At 37.7% G+C, this 20,480-nt stretch overlaps 1 protein-coding gene across 1 annotated transcript; it reads left to right on the forward strand.

Moving 5' to 3' along the window:
• Window positions 1-774: 774 nt before the first annotated feature.
• LOC311084542 (uncharacterized protein) lies at window positions 775-8,011 on the forward strand. The gene is made up of 5 exons (XM_084116656.1): window positions 775-957; window positions 3,060-3,377; window positions 3,552-3,719; window positions 5,064-5,107; window positions 5,222-8,011. Exons 1-5 carry the CDS (start codon window positions 873-875, stop codon window positions 5,438-5,440), a joined length of 834 nt encoding a protein of 277 aa, XP_083972782.1. The 5' UTR covers window positions 775-872; the 3' UTR covers window positions 5,441-8,011.
• The last annotated feature ends 12,469 nt before the right edge of the window (window positions 8,012-20,480 follow it).

Raw genomic sequence — 20,480 nt, forward strand, 5'->3', positions numbered from 1 at the left:
CACAATAAAAACCACGCATTAGCTTAGGAAGGGTCACATTTTGGATGCCATGGACCCTCATCCTAAAATGTACAAGGCAGCTTTATATATTTTAATGTATAAAGACAATAATACTGTGGAAAAATATATAGAATATATATATATGTATATAAAGTGCCATAATATAAAATAATATTTTGAAAATAATATTTAGTTTATATTATGGTATTTATTTTTGTAGTTATTTTAATCACATGTATATATTTCTTTAGCACATGTTGTATATTACTTAATTATTTAAAACAAATTGTGTGGAAACCTTGCATCTCCAAAAATGCTACTTTTTAGGAAATTAACATAATTTTTTAAATAATTAAACTCTGCTGTCAAAGTTTTCCACCAACTTTAGTTTTGGGTTGTTTAAATATGCCTACGTTTTAAAATGTATTATGAATGCAGTCTATAAGTTTTCTGGAAGTTTTTGCATAACACACACACACACACACTTCCTCTGTGGGATAGTGAAACTCGAGGTGGTCTCTCGTGGTCTTGTGGTGAGACTGTGTGAACACATGAGAGATGAAATGATTTGACAAAACTGTAGGATCCAAAGTTACATCACCAATATGTAACAGTTACAGTTACACCACATTTAAACTGTTACAACTGTTAATTTCTTTAGATTTTAGAATCTCTAGCCTCATGCTATTGGTTTATAGAAAACTGAAAGTGAACAAAAGGCAGAGGGAAAAAAAAGCCTGAATGCGATGACAGTTCCTGTCTGTACCTCCCACTGAAAGACGGAGGTTTTCTTATAAACAGAACGTTAGTGCATAGCATAAATCAGCAGAAACGGGAAGGCGTTTGCATCTCCGCTGGCTGCCTGCGTTCATATGCTCTCTTCCATCTGCAGCATGAAGTGTGAACTCGAGAAGAAACTCTTACTTTTATCATTCATGTTGTACTTGATTCTTAACGGTGAGTAAAAGAGGTCACGATCATTTTTTTTGGTTTTCCTGTCTGTTGAGTTCAGCTTCAGCTTTGTTTCTTACACTAAGGCACTATATAAAACCAAAGAAATTTGAACATTTTTGTACACTCAAGTTGGTGAAAACTGTAAATCTATTCATTTAATTGCATAAATATCATATATATATATATATATATATATATATATATATATATATATATATATATATATCATAAATATCATATATACAAAAAATATTGTTAGTTCATGTAAGTTAATGCATTTTGCATTTAAAATAAATGCCAATTGATTTGAAATCTCACATTATACACCTGTTTAAGTGTTTAAATAATGTACTTTTTTTGTCCACTGTAATTACACATAAATATATTGTTATTGAAAGGTTTTGTAGTATTGTACAAAAACAAGAGAGCCAACTGAAGTACCGAAAAATTTCCTTTGACTCATGGAAAATGTGAGAAACCAGAGATCTGCAAAACAACCTTTTGAAGAGTTTCAGACCTTTATCACACCGTCATGTTGATAATGAGATAACTCTGAGTAGCTTTATTTATCACGAAAAAGAAACATCATGACACACACTGTTTTGTAGGGGAGTTTGGGTTCACTGAAGTTGTCAGATTTGTCATTTAAGTGAATATTTTTCTGTTTAGGTTTCTTTATACACACAAAAGTTAAGGTGACACTTTAAAGGTCTCATTTGTCAACATTAGTTGGCATGCATTAACTTACAATATTTTTCACAGCATTTATTAACCTTTGTTAATGTTAGTTAATGCAAATCTTCCCATTCATGTTAGTTCACAGCGTATTAACTAATGTTAACTGATACAACTTTTGATCTTAAAAAATTTGAGATCAAGATTAATGAATGCTATTGAAGTAGGAATGCTTGATTATGGCAAAAATCATAATCACGATTAGTTTGGTCAATATTGAAAACGCGATTATTTTCACATGATTATTGACGCACGATATGAGAAATATTATATATATCAGTGAAATTTCAGTTATCGGTACTTCATCAAAAACTATTACAGGCTTACTGTAAAAGGTCCTCAAAACCGAAGACAGGTCAACAGTCAGCAATACAGTAATTACAAACAAAATTACTAATTATTACTAATTACAAACAAAACAGACAAAATAAATTAACTGAACAAAAATACATACAAGATACACTATAAAATAGCACTGCATTTTCTTACTGTATAGTCAAATATTGATTAAGCCTTATTAAAGCTACTTAATTTATTTAGTAAAGATTAGTGAATGATTTTCCTTTGTCTTTTGTTGTTTGATTATCAGCAGGTTTATTAGGATGCTGTCACTTTAAGACCGAACGCACGGATGCAATATACTGTTACACAAAAGACACTTAAGACAAAACCGACTGTGTTTACGAGAATACTTGCCGAAACGGCACTTTGACTTTTTGTGTGAAGGCTATTTGACCGCTTCGGCGTGCATCCGAAGGCCTTTGCATATCTGCGTTCGGCTCTCGTCTCGGTGCGCACGCAGAATGCCGCCTGGTGAACAGTGTCTCTTTTGTGGCTTAATGTGCTTTTTATAACACGTCTAATATAGAGGTTTAGCGACTGCATCTCACTTATTTGGCTGATTTAGATGTTTGAAAAGTTCAGGCTTTTAGGTAGGAGCGAAAGAGCACCCCCAGACAGCAACATAGTGCCGGCCCAGATCCGGCCCACATCTGGGCCGTGTGGAATCCATGAGTGGGCCGGATCTGGGCCGGCACTATGTTGCTGTCTCTTTCGTATTTGACGGAATACGGCAGCAGAACACAAATAATTGTTTTACCTTTATTAATTTCATAATCATTGGAAGCTACAGTATATTTGAAATTGAAAAATCGATTATGATTAATTGCACAGCCCTATGTTGAAGTGTTTGTCATTGTTAGATCATGATAATTAATGAATGAAACCTTATTATAAAATTTTACCAAAATTTAAATCTTGGCTCCAAAAAAAAAAAAAAGTTTATTGATGATTGGGGTAAGTTGTCCCAATGAGAACCTGCCATTAAACAGTTAAATCTTTTAAAGTGACAGTGTGATTTTTTATTTCAGTGGAATCAACGCATGAAGTCAATGGTACGTCGGAAGAAAACATCACCGTTAAATTCACTTTTCAAGATTCTTTTGTCAATTTTCCCAGTCTGTATAAAAATGAGGAAAAGAAAGGAAGTTGCAAACAAACGTACTATTCTTGCTCAGAAAGATTTGTACTCGGTGATGTGGAAAACCGTTCTGTCACACTACACATCACAAATCTCACTCTGGAAGATGAAGGACTGTATCATCTTGTGGTACTTGCTGATGGTAAAACCCCTTTTATAGAGAGCAACAAAATCTATATTAAAGTCAAATTATGGAATAAAACAACAGGTGGGTTTTCTCTTAAAACCTCAATTTTGTATTGTTTTTGGTCAGTGAAATACTATAACTATACATATATAACATGATGTGCTGTTGCCATTTGGTCTGCATTTTTAGATAATTGTAATGAAAGTTTTTATTAATGATAATTAGCCGTTTATAAAGATGTGCTTTTTCTTTCAGAAAATATACTCACACCTCCGCCTGAAGACGTAGTGACGAATTCTCCTAAACAGGAGACATCGGAACAAAAATCATTCATAATTTTCTTCTCTACATCACTCATAATATGTATATGTCTCTTTGTGGGCATATTGTTCTGGTTCTACAGGACCTATCCAAGAAAACCAGGTAATGCATGCTAGTATTATTTGATGCAAATTGATTTCTTTTATTATTCTATAAAACAGCTGCTTTAAGAGTTGGATAGGGTGATTTTAACAATTAAATGTTTGTAAGATTTCAAAGTTGGAACATCAGACAAATAATGTTCTAAGTGCATCTCATGCTAAATTAACTTAATAACTTAATAACTTCTGGTGTGCACTTTAAAAGTTTCTGGTCTGTTTTAGAAAGAAATTAATTATTTTTTTCCACATGGACACATTAAATTGATCAAAAGCGACAGTAAAGATAGTTTTAATATTACACAAGATTTCTATTTCAAATAAATGCTGTTCTTTTGAGCTTTCTATTTATCAAAGTATCCAGAAAACATGATCAGAAATGTTTCTTAAGCATCAAATCATCATATTAGATTGATTTCTGAAGGATCATGTGACACTGAAGACTGAAGCGATTCAACTTTGATCACAGGAATAAATTACATTTTACAGTATATTCAGATAGAAAGCAGTTATTTTAAAATAAAATAATTATTTCACAAAATTACTATTTTTACTGTATTTTTACTGTTTTTGATCAAATAAATGCAGCCTTGGTGAAACTTCTTTCTAAAACATTTTAGAAAATCTTATGGACCCAGACTTTTGAATGGTATGTTGGGACATAATTGCGCTTTCAGCTAAGAAAAGCATTGATGATAACAGGGTTGAGGTTTTACAGATCGACATTTACAAGTCTTGTGCTCAAGGTCATTAAACTAAATGCTTTTTAAATGTTTTATTTGCTTTAAAAACCACAGTAACAGGGTTGGCATTTTACAATCATCCATAACTGTCAAAACTACAGTAACTTATCCAGGAAGAGTTCACCCTCTTTGTTTTTATTTATTTATGGAATAGTTCATTACTTTAAGAGGGAAAATATAGTAACAGATCAATTTAACACAACTTGGGAACACAGCTTCAGGTATTTTAAAAATAAAATTTCAACTAAAATCTAAAATAGAGAAAAAATAAGACAAATTAAAAGGAAATTATTAAATTAAAATAAGTAAATTTGCAGATTTACTATATTAGCGAGAGATGTATTACACTGGGCTGGGGAAATGCTAAAACATTTTCATCCTATGACAAAGAAACGGTCATATAAGTCATTCAGCTTTTTTATGTTTAGGAAATGCTCTGTATTGACATTTGCTAAAGTTGACATCAGCTATTAATTAAGTGATTTTATACAAGTGGCCATTTTGTAGCCCATTATAAGATCATGCAGTTAGGTAGTTTGCTTGTGGAAATCGTATTAGCATATCAGTGCTAACTGTTTGCTAATTGTAAATGCATGGCTTCTCAGACGCAGAAAACCCAGCAGTTCAGAACAACAGAACAACACAACAGGTACGATCATGACCTCTTTATTTCTCTAAGCTACTCAATAACATTTGGGCACTAATTCCATTTCAGCTCTGTTTTCGTCACTTTTGGTGTTTTATGGCTTGGGCTTGTTTGCAGGAGCAGTGTGGGAGATCCGGTGCTGTGGTCGTCAGCTGTGTGGAGTATGGAGAGTTAGACTTTCAAAATAGACCTGAAAGAGATGACAGAGTAAAACCTGCCGAGGCGACATCAAAGGCCCAGGACGGAGTGGAATATGCTGCCATCATTTTCCCTCAGCAAAAACAGACGCCGGGTGGGCGGATGAGAAATAAACAGCAAGTACATGCCATTAAGTGATAGTCAGAGTAAAATCGTAATCATATCACGCATTGTCCACTAAAGTTAGTCTATTTTAACATTTGCTCATGTAAACCTAATATATACTGTTTGGGAGAAAATCTTGAACAGTTTAGGACTGTTATGATTTTTGATAATAATTGTGATCACAAACTGCCACATCCTCTCATGTTAACTAGTTCAAACTGATACTGTAAATGAGCCACAGAGTTTAACACTGAGTCATAGTGAGGTGCTAACCACAGAAGCCCCCATGAAGAAACCCGAGGTACTTGAATATATTTGTTTTGTATTATGCTACACAAGCTCACTGGAAAAAACGTGCCTGTGGTGACATTTCTGCAAAATGATATTATGTAGCTTCTTGCACATTCTGTCACACTTTCAAGGTGAACTGTCTATTGAGTGGCACTGTAACCGTTCAGTTTAATCTGAAACAGAACGTGAATCTGGCAATGTTTTATTACGTTGGTTGTTGTACATATTGCGGCAGTTTTAAAATAAAATATCCAGTGAGTGTCGCTAAAGGTTAATGTGCTATCCTGTTTGAAAATAATGTACCACCTACACTAAATCCTATATCTTAGACCTTACAGATAGTGTTAGCATGAGAAAAAAAGGGCATTTGCTGAAGCAACCATGCCATTTCAGCTTGTGTTCAACAAATGTAACAAAGTCCAGCTAGTAACAGCTGTGTGTGCAGGTCATTTTCACTCCCCTGACCTCAAGAGTCACACTTGCGACTGACGTTATAGACTGCGGTCTTTAGCGTCCTTGTTAGTTCGCCCACCTCCAATGCCAGAAACGACGGTTCAAATCCCGCTTGAAGCTGTGCGAGTAGAAACGGAGGGGTTACGTTGGTGCCGTGACCCAGATGGGAGTGAGGTTTAGGTGGGTGAGTGTAACTGAGGCCAGCTAGTAAGAGCTGTGTGAGTAAACCAGGGGTTACATTGGTGCCGTGACCCGGATGGGAGTGAGTTTTATTTGGGTGAGTGTAACGGAGTTCAGCTAGTAAAGATCTGTGCTAGTAAACCTCACTCCCCTGGCCTCAAGAGGTGCACTGGCGACAGACACTAGACACTGCGGTCTTTAGCGTCCTTGTTAGCGCCTACCTCCCATGCCAGAAACACTGGTTCAAATCCTATTCAGAGCTGTGCGTTTAGAACAGGAAGGGTTACACTCGCTTCTACAAGTCTTTGAGCTTTTTTGTTGTGAGTTTCACGGGACTTGTACCCGTGCGCTTAGCATCAGTAGCCTACCTGTACTAGTTCCTGTCCCCAGTGAGCTACTGAGTAAGTTTACTCCCAGCTAAACAGGGAACATTCTTAGCTTTCTGCCAAATGCTATTCCAGTAACTTTAATAGAACGTTTGCTCAAAGTTATCTGGTCTTTAATAATGTTCTTCAAATGTCAGCACAAAAACAATATTTATACATAGTTTGTTTACTGATTTTTTTTTAGTTGGATGTTCGCCTAACATTTTTTTTTTTTTTTAAATGTTACTACTTGTTTTAGAATGTTCGTGTTTATCTCAGAATGTTCACATTCAAAACTAACGTTCCCATAATGTTTGCAAAATTATAAAATGAAATGTCACTTTAAAGTTCGCATAACCAAGGGAAAATGGTTTTAAAACACTTTAAAATGTTTTGGGCATTCAGAAATAATGTTTTCATAACTTAATGGGCACATTAGCAAAAATAACATATTTTTGTTAGCTGGGCTACATCAGACAAGCCATATGGAGCTGGTTATGTGATGCAAACATCAAAATATATTTGTTCATATATATCATACACTATGGTGAAATAGTTTTGAAGTAATAATATAGAAAGTATTATTATTAGAACTATGAAAATATGAATCAATAATCTGCCCCATAATCATTATTTGTGTCAACTTGTGTCTGTTTGACTTTGTGGTGTTTTACTGCCACTAGTGTTCATTTCAGATGGAAACTGCAGTGAATTGTCTGTATTGGTACGGTTTTAAAGTTTTGCAAAAATGTAGGTAGAGGCACGTTTTTACAAGGAGGCTATGTTGCAACCACAAGCATATTATTGCTCATACTCGCACGGTATGTGGTAAACACAGGCATGATAACTCAAACTGTGGGGCTTATGAAGAGAGGTTAATGTGCTATTACATTTATTAGAATAAGACTTACGATTTGATCAAACTGGCCAAAAAATCCCCAGAGTCATATCGAGACCCGAAAATCATAGTGCCTTGAGAGTGTGGTGCCAAGTTTTGCATTGACAAACATCACTCACATTTTCATCAGAAAAAGTGAAAATTAGTTATGGTTTTGTTATACTCCTGCTGTTATTTCCCTATGCGCTACTAAAATGCTTCTGTATATCCTAACACTATTCATGTTAAAAATATTAGTGACTGTATTTAGTGTACTGTTATGTAAATGTTACATGCTGATTATTGCACTATGTTTGTACTGTAAATATTGTACTTGAATGATTTCTGTACTACATATGAATGTATAGCCACAAAGTATTCTCATAAGATTTGTAAAAATGCTGAAGTTGTTCAAAATATAGACATATTTACACAGTCTGTCATTTCTGAATCCTGATTTAAGAACAAAAGAAAAACTGCAACTGCTCTTTACACACACAGTCCTGAACGCCTCAGAGCATTTGCTTTTGTTTACTTCTGTCGGAAGGTTCACATAAGCATGGCCATGGAGATAACATCAGATGTGGCTGTGTGTGTTGGCAGTTGTGAGTAGGAGTGTTGATGGAGTCATAAACTGCGTTTTAAACCGAGAGCTGGAGAAAAAGAAGACTCCTTTCTCTCTGAAATTTCTGCGAACAGCCAAACCTACCATTTCAAACCGCAAAACATGCAAACACCTTGAGAAGTATGACTCTAACCTGCGTGTCGAACAGTTTCCAGCACCCACACAGGGCTTGTCCTGAATATCTAATGAGATGCGGCCTATTAAAAAACTGTGGGCCAATGCAAGTTTCACTTACCTTAAGTTTACAGTGAAATGTTTTCCTTTTAATCATCAAGATAACCACAGTAGTGCTGGTTAAGCATTTATCATAGGAACCCCTGTATCTAATTTTCCATTGATTGTGCTCATTGAGTCATTCAGGTAGGTCTTCTTTTTACCTTTTATAGAGTCATATACTGGGTGCTACTCATTTCTTATTCGTGCATCTTCATTTCCTTTCCTCGCTTCTTAGGATGCAAGGGAAAAATACACCTGTGTATCCAATTATAAAATTGACCGTTATTCCTTCTGTGGTGTAGATTATTGAAATTTCTTTCTTTCTTTGGAATGTAATGGTTACTTTTCTGAAATGAGGCAGCCTCAATGACATACGTGGCTGACAAATATGACCTCCGGAGGACGCAGCCTTAGAAACGAGACCAAAGTCCCTTAAAGCAGTGGTTCTCGACCTTTTTTACTCCAAGGCTCCCTCCTTCTCCAGATCAACGCTCAAAGGCCCCCCTAAATGCTGGTATACTATCCTTCTGCTGCAATGAGAAAAGTTTGTTTTTCAACCTTTTTTATTAAAGGGGTGGTTGATTATGATTTCACTTTTCTAACTTGAGTTAGTGTGTAATGTTGCTGTTTGAGCATAAACAACATCTGCAAAGTTACAACGCTCAAAGTTCAAAGCAAAAAGGGAGAGATTTGCTTTTAGAAATTGCTAAGGACCACAACAAATGGCTGGTAGGGACTACACAAGCTTCCTCCCGGGTGCGATATTTTTTTTCCCAGGATGGTAGGGGAAGACTCATGAATATTAATTAGGGTAGTCATCCCTGATTGGTCTTAACCCCAGTGACGGGTAGGTTTAGAGCAGGGTTAGGGGTAGATCAACAGACCCCCAGTGGCGGGTAGGTTTAGGGCGGGGTTAGGGGTAGGTCATCAGACCAATCAGGGATGACTACCCTAATTAATATTCATGAGTCTTCCCCTACCATCCTGGGAAAAAAAATATCGCCTCCCGGGTTAGTGATATCACCAACCCTAAAATTTACATAAACCCCGCCCCCTGAACACGATTTGTAAATTATCAAGACAGAATATGCTAATCAATGACTAGAAGATAACTACATATAAGCTACATAAATTTATCAACCAACCATTCAGAAATGTCCTGTTGCTTCTACATGTTGTCACTTCTTGAGTATCTCCATCATTGTCTGAACATAAAAGGCTAAAAGTTTTTGAAATTTCCAGTGCATGTCTGTGTGAGGTAATCGAAGCTGCTGTTGTAGCTCCGCCCCCTGTGCTGGGAGCAGCAGCTCATTTGCATTTAAAGGGACAGACACAAAAACGGTGCGTTTTTGCTCATCCTCAAAACGTGACAACTTTAACATGTGTGGTATTTTGAGCTAAAACTTCACATACACACTCCAGGGACATCAGAGACTTATTTTACATCTTGTGAAAATGGCATTATACCACCCCTTTAACAAAAACATTTGTTTGCTATTGTCATTACTTTTCCACTGCATGTAATTATTTTTTTAAACTAAATGAATTCAGGACAGATTTAAAGCTTTAGTATTTAATTTTTTTACAAACGCAGTACTTTTCAACTATTAAATATTTATTAAAATAACTCCTTCTGCTCAAATATAATACGAAAATATAATATACAATGTATAATACAGATTCTTCACTGCAGACATACTACTTAAAGCGATAGTTCAGCCAAAAATAAAAAATTAACTCATGATTTACTCACCCTAAAGCCATCCTAGGTGTATATGACTTTATTATTTCAGCCGAACACAATCTGAGTTATATTAAAAAATATCCTGACTCTTCCAAGCTTTATAATGGCAGTGAATGGAGGACGAGATTTTGAAGCCCAAAAGAGTGCATCCATCCATCATAAAAGTAATCCATACGACTCCAGGGGGTTAATAAAGGCCTTCTGAAGCGAAGTGATGCGTTTGTGTAAGACAAATGTCCATATTTAAAACTTTTTCCACCAGATGGCCTACACAAGTCGACTTAAAGGATTAGTTCACCTCAAAATGAAAATTTCCTGATAATTTACTTTTCCAACGTGATGACGTAATACATGGCGCATCGCAGACCAGCACAAGATGAACAATTGTGGTTAAAAAGTATATACATTTTTTTTTTTTTTTTTTAAATGACTGATCGTTTCGCTAGATAAGACCCCATTCCTCAGCTGGGATCGTGCAGAGCCCTTTGAAGCACTTCAGAGCCCTTTGAAACTGCATTGACTTGAATATATTTAAATTAATTTTAAGTTATCTCGCTGGAGGATCACTAGTGGTCATTTGTTTATGTTGATGTGAATGTACCCCTCAAGTTACCTAAAATTGTTCATGTCTGCGCTAATCATTTAACACCAGACTGATTTGTGAACGAGGGTCAATACAAAGCAGGTTTAGCTAAAAAGTTGTTACTCAAGGATGGAGCAGTACCAACTGTTCGTGATCCAGCTTCACACCCTGAAGATGTAAGTATCACACTTTATATTTTGTAAATTATTGAAAATCACCTTTACAAATGTGCAATTTCCACAGTTAATGTGGCTAAAGTTTCCAATAATGTCTGTGATAATATTCAAAGAGACAAGAGTTATGTCGTCATATATTTTAAAGCTTGTCTGTATAATTCATAACCACACATTTATTATGAACTATGCAGTAAGGAGATTGTCTTTTTAAATACTGTGTACATTTTCTGTTTAGATAAGAGACTAAAAATGTAATGTTTTTTGCACAGACTAGCACAGCGACACATCAGTAGCATGAGGGATGTTGGTTGCCAGTATTTACACCTGTATTTATGTTGTCAGTCATATTTCTTCTCCTGATTTGTTATTGCCACTGTAGGATCAGCGTGAGCGGTAAAGACCACGCCCTCTTTTGGAAAGGGGGAGGGGAGCAGCAGCTCATTTGCATTTAAAGAGACACACAAAACAGCATGTTTTGCTCACACCTACATAGGACAAGCTATAATAAATTATCTGTGGATTATTTAAACTGAAATTTCACAGACACATTCTGGGGTCACCATAATAGGTCCCCTTTAAGGCAAGTCATTTCACTCGGTAGCCATCTGTGAAACGCCTCTCGGGCAGCTACCGTATTTCAGTCATGCAAGGACAACTCCAGTCTCTTTGAATAGGGAAACTGTTGTGTTAGGACGGCTATTGATTGATAGTTTATGCTGAAGTAAGCCAGGTCAGACAGACGTGTTGACATACACTTTTATTTCCTGAAAACGTCCTACTCCCCACTAGGAGGCGGTATTTAACCATATAACTCCTTTATGAGATTTATGCTTTACATAACATCATATATACACTCACCTAAAGGATTATTAGGAACACCATACTAATACTGTGTTTGACCCCCTTTCGCCTTCAGAACTGCCTTAATTCTACGTGTCATTGATTCAACAAGGTGCTGAAAGCATTCTTTAGAAATGTTGGCCCATATTGATAGGATAGCATCTTGCAGTTGATGGAGATTTGTGGGATGCACATCCAGGGCACGAAGCTCCCGTTCCACCACATCCCAAAGATGCTCTATTGGGTTGAGATCTGGTGACTGTGGGGGCCATTTTAGTACAGTGAACTCATTGTCATGTTCAAGAAACCAATTTGAAATGATTCGAGCTTTGTGACATGGTGCATTATCCTGCTGGAAGTAGCCATCAGAGGATGGGTACATGGTGGTCATAAAGGGATGGACATGGTCAGAAACAATGCTCAGGTAGGCCGTGGCATTTAAACGATGCCCAATTGGCACTAAGGGGCCTAAAGTGTGCCAAGAAAACATCCCCCACACCATTACACCACCACCACCAGCCTGCACAGTGGTAACAAGGCATGATGGATCCATGTTCTCATTCTGTTTACGCCAAATTCTGACTCTACCATCTGAATGTCTCAACAGAAATCGAGACTCATCAGACCAGGCAACATTTTTCCAGTCTTCAACTGTCCAATTTTGGTGAGCTCGTGCAAATTGTAGCCTCTTTTTCCTATTTGTAGTGGAGATGAGTGGTACCCGGTGGGGTCTTCTGCTGTTGTAGCCCATCCGCCTCAAGGTTGTGCGTGTTGTGGCTTCACAAATGCTTTGCTGCATATCTCGGTTGTAACGAGTGGTTATTTCAGTCAAAGTTGCTCTTCTATCAGCTTGAATCAGTCAGCCCATTCTCCTCTGACCTCTAGCATCAACAAGGCATTTTCGCCCACAGGACTGCCACATACTGGATGTTTTTCCCTTTTCACACCATTCTTTGTAAACCCTAGAAATGGTTGTGCGTGAAAATCCCAGTAACTGAGCAGATTGTGAAATACTCAGACTGGCCCGTCTGGCACCAACAACCATGCCACGCTCAAAATTGCTTAAATCACCTTTCTTTCCCATTCTGACATTCAGTTTGTAGTTCAGGAGATTGTCTTGACCAGGACCACACCCCTAAATGCATTGAAGCAACTGCCATGTGATTGGTTGATTAGATAATTGCATTAATGAGAAATTGAACAGGTGTTCCTAATAATCCTTTAGGTGAGTGTATATATATATATATATATTACATATACATTATTTTGTTTTCCCCACAACACTTTCTATCCACATTACATCTGCACAAATAAAACACAGAAAAAAAAAGAAAAAAAAAGAAAAAAACATTTTAAAAACATCTGCCCCGTAGCAAATCAACCAGTTCTCCCAATAGTACCTGCTAATATGCACAAAGTCCGTCAGGTCCTTTGTGGGTCTGCTGTCCCTGAAAGGATATCTTTTCACAGGGTTGCAACTGTGGTAAGTCATGCTCTATGTCTTTTATTAAACTGTTTACCTTGTTTCTCTCTCTCTTAACCTTTTCTTCTGCTTTCAGATGATCCATGTCCATCCAGCCTGGGATCAACAATGATGGAATAACTGGGACTGTCATGCGAAGCTTTCGACCCATCAGCAGTTCTGCTGGACAATATATCTATTAGCTAATGGTGTTGCCCGATACACCAAGAGTAACACTATTTCCACAAACCAGGAAAAATTGTCACGAAACTAGAATAGCTGGAATCTTGGGCCCGGTTGCATACAAAAGGACCTTACTTTGACCTGAGTTTGGTCAAGGTTTGGTCCGACAGCATATGTGTTTTATGTTTTGTCATATACTTGATACACCAGGCTTTTAAAGGGATAGTTCACTTTGAAATTAAATTTTGGTATGTTTTAGCTTACCTCAAGGGCATCCAAGATGTAGGTGTCTTTTTTTCCGCAGTAGTTTCAATTTTGATATTTTTAGGTCAAACCGTTCTTGTCTGTCAGTCATTTAATGCAGGTCTGTGGTCACCACCTCAAAGAGGTATAGATATAGGTATAGGGTATAGATATATACAATAGATTTCGCCTTGGCTACTGCAGTTCATTGGAACGAAACGGGCAAAACACAATGATGGTTGAGAGATGAAGAAATAAACATTCCTCAAAAGCCTGTTGTATCATTATTTGATAAATACAGGCCTGGTTTCACAGACCTTATTTAGACCTTAGTCATTTAAGTAGCTTTTATTAATGTTCCTTAGAAAAAAACAAAACAAAAAAAACATTACTGGTGTGCATCTTGAGACAAAACAATGCCACTGACATATTTTAGTTGCTTTCAGTTAAAACAGCTTAAACATTTTTTTAGGTTTTGTTCATATTGATAATTTAGAGTCCTTAGAAATGTATGTATTAAATATGACACAGTAGTCTTTATAGGGTTAAGAGGAAAACACTTACTGTAAGTTTCACTTTTTGTTTCTCTCAGTATTCTCCTTATATTCATTACAGAGGTCAGAAAAGTAATAAAAATGTTAGAAGAATAATGTCTGTGGTATATTTTCACTGCAAAACAACACAAGAAATGCAATTTTAGCCCGCGAAATCCTGGAGGGACTGAGTAGTAATTACAAATTCTACAAGAGTGAGCGCTTTTCACAAGTCGGAATCTCGTAATTACGGTAATAGACATGGCATGAACGCACCTTAGATCCTGGGATATAACACAACTTGAATGCTGTATTGACAGGAAATATATAATCAAAATAATCACAGCTTCCGGGATCTTTCTTATGATTGTAATTTCTATACTGACGCTACTGTATATCTTTTACTGTTGTCAGGCATCTGATTTCCAGATGCGCTATAGTTTAATGCATCTCTCATATTACTCCGAACTCTCTTTTCTCAAATAATAAAATAATTTAAACAGAAACTATTATTGTGTAAGGACTGATTTTCCTGCTAAGACCAAACTCACCCTGCAATAAAGCCATAAAACGCACCCTGGACAAATCTTCTTCCTGATCTCTGCATCCCTCACTCCCTGCCTCTTCTCGCGAGTCAAGTCACCAACAGTTCACTAAGAATGTCTATATATCACATATGATGTATCTTGTGAATCTATTGTTTTTCCTTTTCATGCTTGGTATCATTTTAAGTGTCTCGGTGTGATTAGTAAAATGGTCTTAATTTCATTGCAGTCATTGGTTTAATGAGAAAGATTGAGAACTTAGGAGAATCCTGCTCTCCTCTCTGGGTGATGTCTCTTCAAGATATCTCCTGAAACCAGGTGCTACCCCCCTGGGGTACATGAATTGACCCAAAACAACTCTAAACAATATTTGTATAACCCTTTTGTTCTGGGTATTTAAGGCTAGGTGACAGAGCAGTCTTTGGGACCCTTTACCAGGATCATCCCCCATACAGTGCTGTTTCAGTGTTTTCCTGTTGGAAAGCCCTGACACACCACTGTGTGTCTCTGTCAGGAAAGCATTACTTACTTTTAGAGTCATCTTTGAGTAAATGATGTCATGTATTTATTATTTCTGAATTGGCTTTTAATCATTTACTTGTGTAATTGGCATGATACATTTTTATCTGACAAATAAATGCTACATCTTGATTCATTCTGCATTTTTCTGAAATCATTATTTTAGTAGATTATGAGGAGGCTGATGCTACCACAGCTCTGTGTCCAGGATAGGTCAAACTAAAGGCGCAGATGAACGGAGCAGTAGGCACGTCATCTGAAGACCTTTTGATTTCTGTCTATCACTGACTTGGCAAGTTGTATGGAAGTGGCTAAATAAACTACACTTTTTTGTATGAGTGAGCAGTAGGCAACCGACTTAAGAGGTATTAGCAAACCCTGCACCCTCTGACCAAGATCAGACTGGCGAGGCTGTGTCCGTGAGATCCACGTAAACCCGGGGCGTGTGACTCTGTGCGGCATCGGGTCCCTTAATGAATGAATAATTGAAAATATGGGATGCTCAGAATAATCAAAGATCTAAATGAACTCATAATCAATATTTATGACTATTTTCTAATCAGAAACACAATCTAAATTTGATTATCATTTGAAATTGGAGTCAGATTAAGCGTAGAGCTAAAGTAATATTGAAACTAAATTCCAATAAATTAAGTGAACTTCACTGGAGCGCTGAAAAGACATACACGCATTATTCCTTCGCCCACCGTTGGATGCCAACGTTGGGCCAATGGGTGGTCCTTACAATTGCTTGTGTTCATTTATTTAGCAGAATTACAGACCTGGGGCCTGTACCATGAAGCCGGTTTAGGTGGCTAGCCATCTATGTTTCAGTTTAGTTTGCGCCAACGCTGGGTTTTAGGCACCATGAAAGTGACTTGGCTTTTAGCAGTGTTCATCGCCATAGTAACTTGCACTCTGTTTTGTATGATTTAGATATAATTTATGTAATTATTAAGCGATCACACGTACAATTTTAGTTTATCAATTATTTGTACGCACAGTTTAAAGGAATAAATATATAAAGATGATATAAATTAGAATCAACAAATGAAGCTATAAAATGACTATGTGAGCTTAAAAGTTCAATTCTCTCAATACCTTTATCAACTGTATAAACTAACTTCACAATTTTTACTTGCACTGATATAGCAAGACTTTTTCTTTTAGTTGTCCTCTTTCGTAGACAGCTATTTTCTTCTTGCTGTGTAAATTGGTTAAAATTCTTAATATTTTTCAATCTCGTAATATTTTGCAGAAGAGAGAAGTGAATCACTCTTTCTCAGCATGTGATTGGCTGTTCGCTACTGATGTCACACCTAAACTCCTAAACTCAGGATCTAAGCCTGAGTTGACAGAGAAAGTTGATTATCAGCATCATGGTACCAACAAAGCCTGATTGGATTGGTTTGGTTTTGTCAACTCAAAACTAATCCTGTAACCCGGAGTTTGTTCAACTAGCATAATGGTACAGGCCGCTGGTCACCCTAGTTGTTGTTTTGTTTTGACTAGCTGACTGTGCATTATTCCTTACATATTGAGTTTTGAGACTTCTAGAATCTAATACTTGATATCAGATTTCACTCATTTAAATGAGAAAATGCAAAAATCAACAGGGAAGAACAAACACACACCATGTGTAGGCGACCATGTTGTCCAGTAGGTGGAGGTAAAACATTAACAACCATTTCTTTCTGTAACGTTCTTCAAACAGTTACTTAACTGTTCACATTAATCAGACAATTCGTTTTCAATAATTTTTATGCTATTTCACAAAGAACTCATAAAAAAAATCAAGTATCAAAGTGGTACAAGCTTTGACTACTGTCTGGTATCTGAAGTCATTTGATATGATGTTATTACTATAGTTACTGTAATGTATCAGTATTACTGGCGTTGTTTCAAGCAGTTGTCACTAGAAGGCGCTGTTGCCTGAAAAGAAAAGGCAGTGTAAAACATTCAGTAAAAGAAGGAGAGTTGAGGAGGTTGAGAATCAAAAGGTGGTGTCCGTGTGTTTATTTAATTAAGACAGAGATGCAACACTGGCGACGAGGATAAACTATAAAAAACAGTACATCTAAAGTTGTGAACCGAAACAATGACAGAGAAAAGCGGGATCCAGAACTTTGAATGTTTTTCGGACCCAGCCACTCTAGGACCGAGATGGACGCGATGGCTAAAGTCTTTCGAATTGTATGCAGATGGGAAAGGACTCATCATCACAGGGGATGTGACGGACGCGACTAAACAACGGAGGAGAGCTTTAATGCTACACCTCGCGGGACCAGATGTACAAGATGTCTTTTCAACTCTGGAAAACACGGGGGAGGTAACTGACTATGACGCCGCAGTGACCGCTTTGAATTCTTATTTCGTGCCTCAAGTCAACGCAGCATTCGCCCGACAAGCTTTTCACATGTTGACTCAGAAAACAGGTGAGACGATACAACAATTTGCTACTCGCCTGTGGCAAGCTGCAAAAGACTGTGGGTTTCAAACAGACACAGACAATCAGATAAGAGATCCTATTCTCAGCAAATGCATGTCAGATTATGTTCATCAGAAGTTATTGGAGGAAGGTCCGAGTCTAACGCTCGCTCGTTCAGTGGAATTAGCGTCACAGTGTGAGAGAATTGAAGAGCAGATGTCATTGATGTCGTTGAAACCTGAAACAGGTGCAGTTAATCGAATTGTGCAAAAAAGAGACAAAAAAGAGAAAGGATACACCAGAAACAGACCTGCAGAGGGAACAGATGAAAAAGTAGATAGGAAATGTTACAGATGTGGACACAAGGACCATTTAGCCAGAGACCAAATATGTCCAGCACGGGGTCAAGTATGTCATAAATGCAACGGAAAAGACCATTTTTCCAAGATGTGTCGCACAAAACACCAAAAAAAAAAAAGAATCGTGTAAATAATGTGGAGGAAGCTGATTATGCATTTGCTGTCCAAGAAAATACAATGTCAGAGAGGTTGACTTTCCTTGTGGGCGGAGTAAAACTAACACTGTTAATCGACTCAGGTGCCACAAATAATGTAATTGATGAAGATACCTGGGAGGATCTCAAACAGAGTAAAATTAAATGCAAGTCATACGTACCTGAAGCTGAAAGAAAGCTATACACATACTCTTCCAACCAACCCCTAACAGTCAAGGGTGCATTCAAATGTGAGGTGAATATATCCAATAAAACGGAGCAGGCTGAATTCATTGTGATAAGAGGGAAAGGAGAACCACCTTTGGGAAGAGAGACTGCTATTAAGCTGGGAGTGTTGAAAATAGGAGCTGACATCTCTGCTGTGATGGAAATTAAGCAAGCACTGCAACAAAAATATCCAGAAGTGTTCAGTGGGGTTGGCAAGTTAAACACCAACCAAGTCACCTTACACATAAACCAGAGTGTAAAACCAGTAGCACAGCCACTCAGACGCATTCCATTTAATCTCAGAAGAGCAGTAGAGCAGAGAATAAAGGAGCTAATGGACATGGACATCATTGAACCCGTCAGCGGTCCCACACCATGGGTGAATCCTGTGGTCATTGTGCCAAAGGCTAACTCAGAGATAAGATTGTGTCTGGACATGAGGCAGGCTAACCGTGCTATAGTGAGGGAGCGTTACCCCATCCCGACAGTGGATGAAATTCTCCAAGGCGTTAATGGCTCAACTATATTCAGCAAGCTGGATTTAAAGTGGGGTTACCACCGGCTGGAGCTCAGCCCTGAATCAAGAGAGATCACTACATTTGCGGTGCATAATGGCGTATATAGTTATAAAAGGCTGATCTTTGGTGTATCCTCCGCCAGCGAACAGTATCAACACGAGATTGCCAAAGCCTTAGCAGGAATTGAGGGTGTAGAAAATATCTCAGATGATGTCATTGTTCATGCTTGTGACAAAGAAACGCACGATCAACGTTTACATGCGGTCATTAAAAGGCTGAGCGAACGGGGATTGACATTAAACGCTGAGAAGTGCCAGTTCAACATGAGCAAACTGATATTCATGGGAATTCTTTTGTCTGAGAAAGGAATCGGTCCAACAGAAGAAAGAGTGCGAGCTGTAAGGGAGGCAAGAGAACCAAAGACGTCTTCAGAAGTTAGGAGTTTCCTAGGTCTGTTTGCAACATTGTCAGAGCCACTAAGACGCTTGACCAAAAAGGGGACATGCTTTGAGTTTGGGCCAGAACAAAGACAATCGTTTAAGGCGCTAAAAGAAGAATTGGCCAGAGCAAGCACGTTAGCCTATTTTGATAAATGCGCACCAACCAAAGTGATCGCAGATGCGAGCCCAGTGGGGCTGGGAGCTGTCTTAGTTCAGATCCAAAAAGTGGAGATGGTGCCAATATGCTATGTGAGTCGCTGCTTAACGGACTGTGAACGTAGATATTCACAAACAGAAAAGGAGGCACTGGCTCTAGTGTGGGCATGTGAGAGACTACACGCTTACATTTATGGCCGAGAATTTGAGCTGGTCACTGACCACAAACCGCTAGAGGCCATATACAGCCCCCGCTCTAAACCCTGTGCACGTATAGAACGATGGGTACTCCGATTACAACCATACAATTTCAGGGTCACGTACTTACCTGGCAGGCAGAACATTGCAGATCCGCTGTCAAGACTGCTGGGGGAAACAGCAAAAACTGAGAGACACATCCATAATTCAGAGGAATACGTCAGATTCATTGCAGTGAGTGCAACTCCTAATGCTTTAACCACCAGAGAAGTCGAGAGAGCCTCTGAGAGCGACATGGAGTTGAAAGAGGTGCGTTTTGCAGTTAACAGTGGACATTTTGAGAACTGTAAAGCATATGCTCCAATAGCCAACGAGTTGTGCTGTATTGGCCATTTGGTCTGATTTTCCAAACACACCAAAACCGGATAGACCCCAAAGGACTAGACGATTGCCTGAGAAGTTGTCTGATTATGTTGTAGACTGAAAGGAATAAATGCCATAGATGTTAGAGTGTTTGATCTAATGAAAATGGCAAGTGAAGTATATAAATATGTTGAGAATTGTTTTGAAAAAAAAAGGAGGTTCAAGATATGTTCAGTGAGTTAGTATAGAATTTAGTCTTAAACATGTTCAGTTAAGTGATATGATTTTATATCCAAAGAAAAGGGGGCATGTAATGTATCAGTATTACTGGCATTGTTTCAAGCAGTTGTCACTAGAAGGCGCTGTTGCCTGAAAAGAAAAGGCAGTGTAAAACATTCAGTAAAAGAAGGAAAG

This window comes from Abramis brama, assembly GCF_963993115.1.
Source record: "Abramis brama genome assembly, chromosome: 6".
Lineage (NCBI taxonomy): Eukaryota > Metazoa > Chordata > Actinopteri > Cypriniformes > Leuciscidae > Abramis > Abramis brama.

Coding starts and splice junctions, on each gene's coding strand:
- LOC311084542 (XM_084116656.1), top strand. CDS start 873: ATGCTCTCTTCCATCTGCAGCATGAAGTGTGAACTCGAGAAGAAACTC. Junction 3,378..3,551: donor ATTATGGAATAAAACAACAG/GTGGGTTTTCTC, acceptor TTTTTCTTTCAG/AAAATATACTCACACCTCCG. Junction 3,720..5,063: donor GACCTATCCAAGAAAACCAG/GTAATGCATGCT, acceptor ATGGCTTCTCAG/ACGCAGAAAACCCAGCAGTT.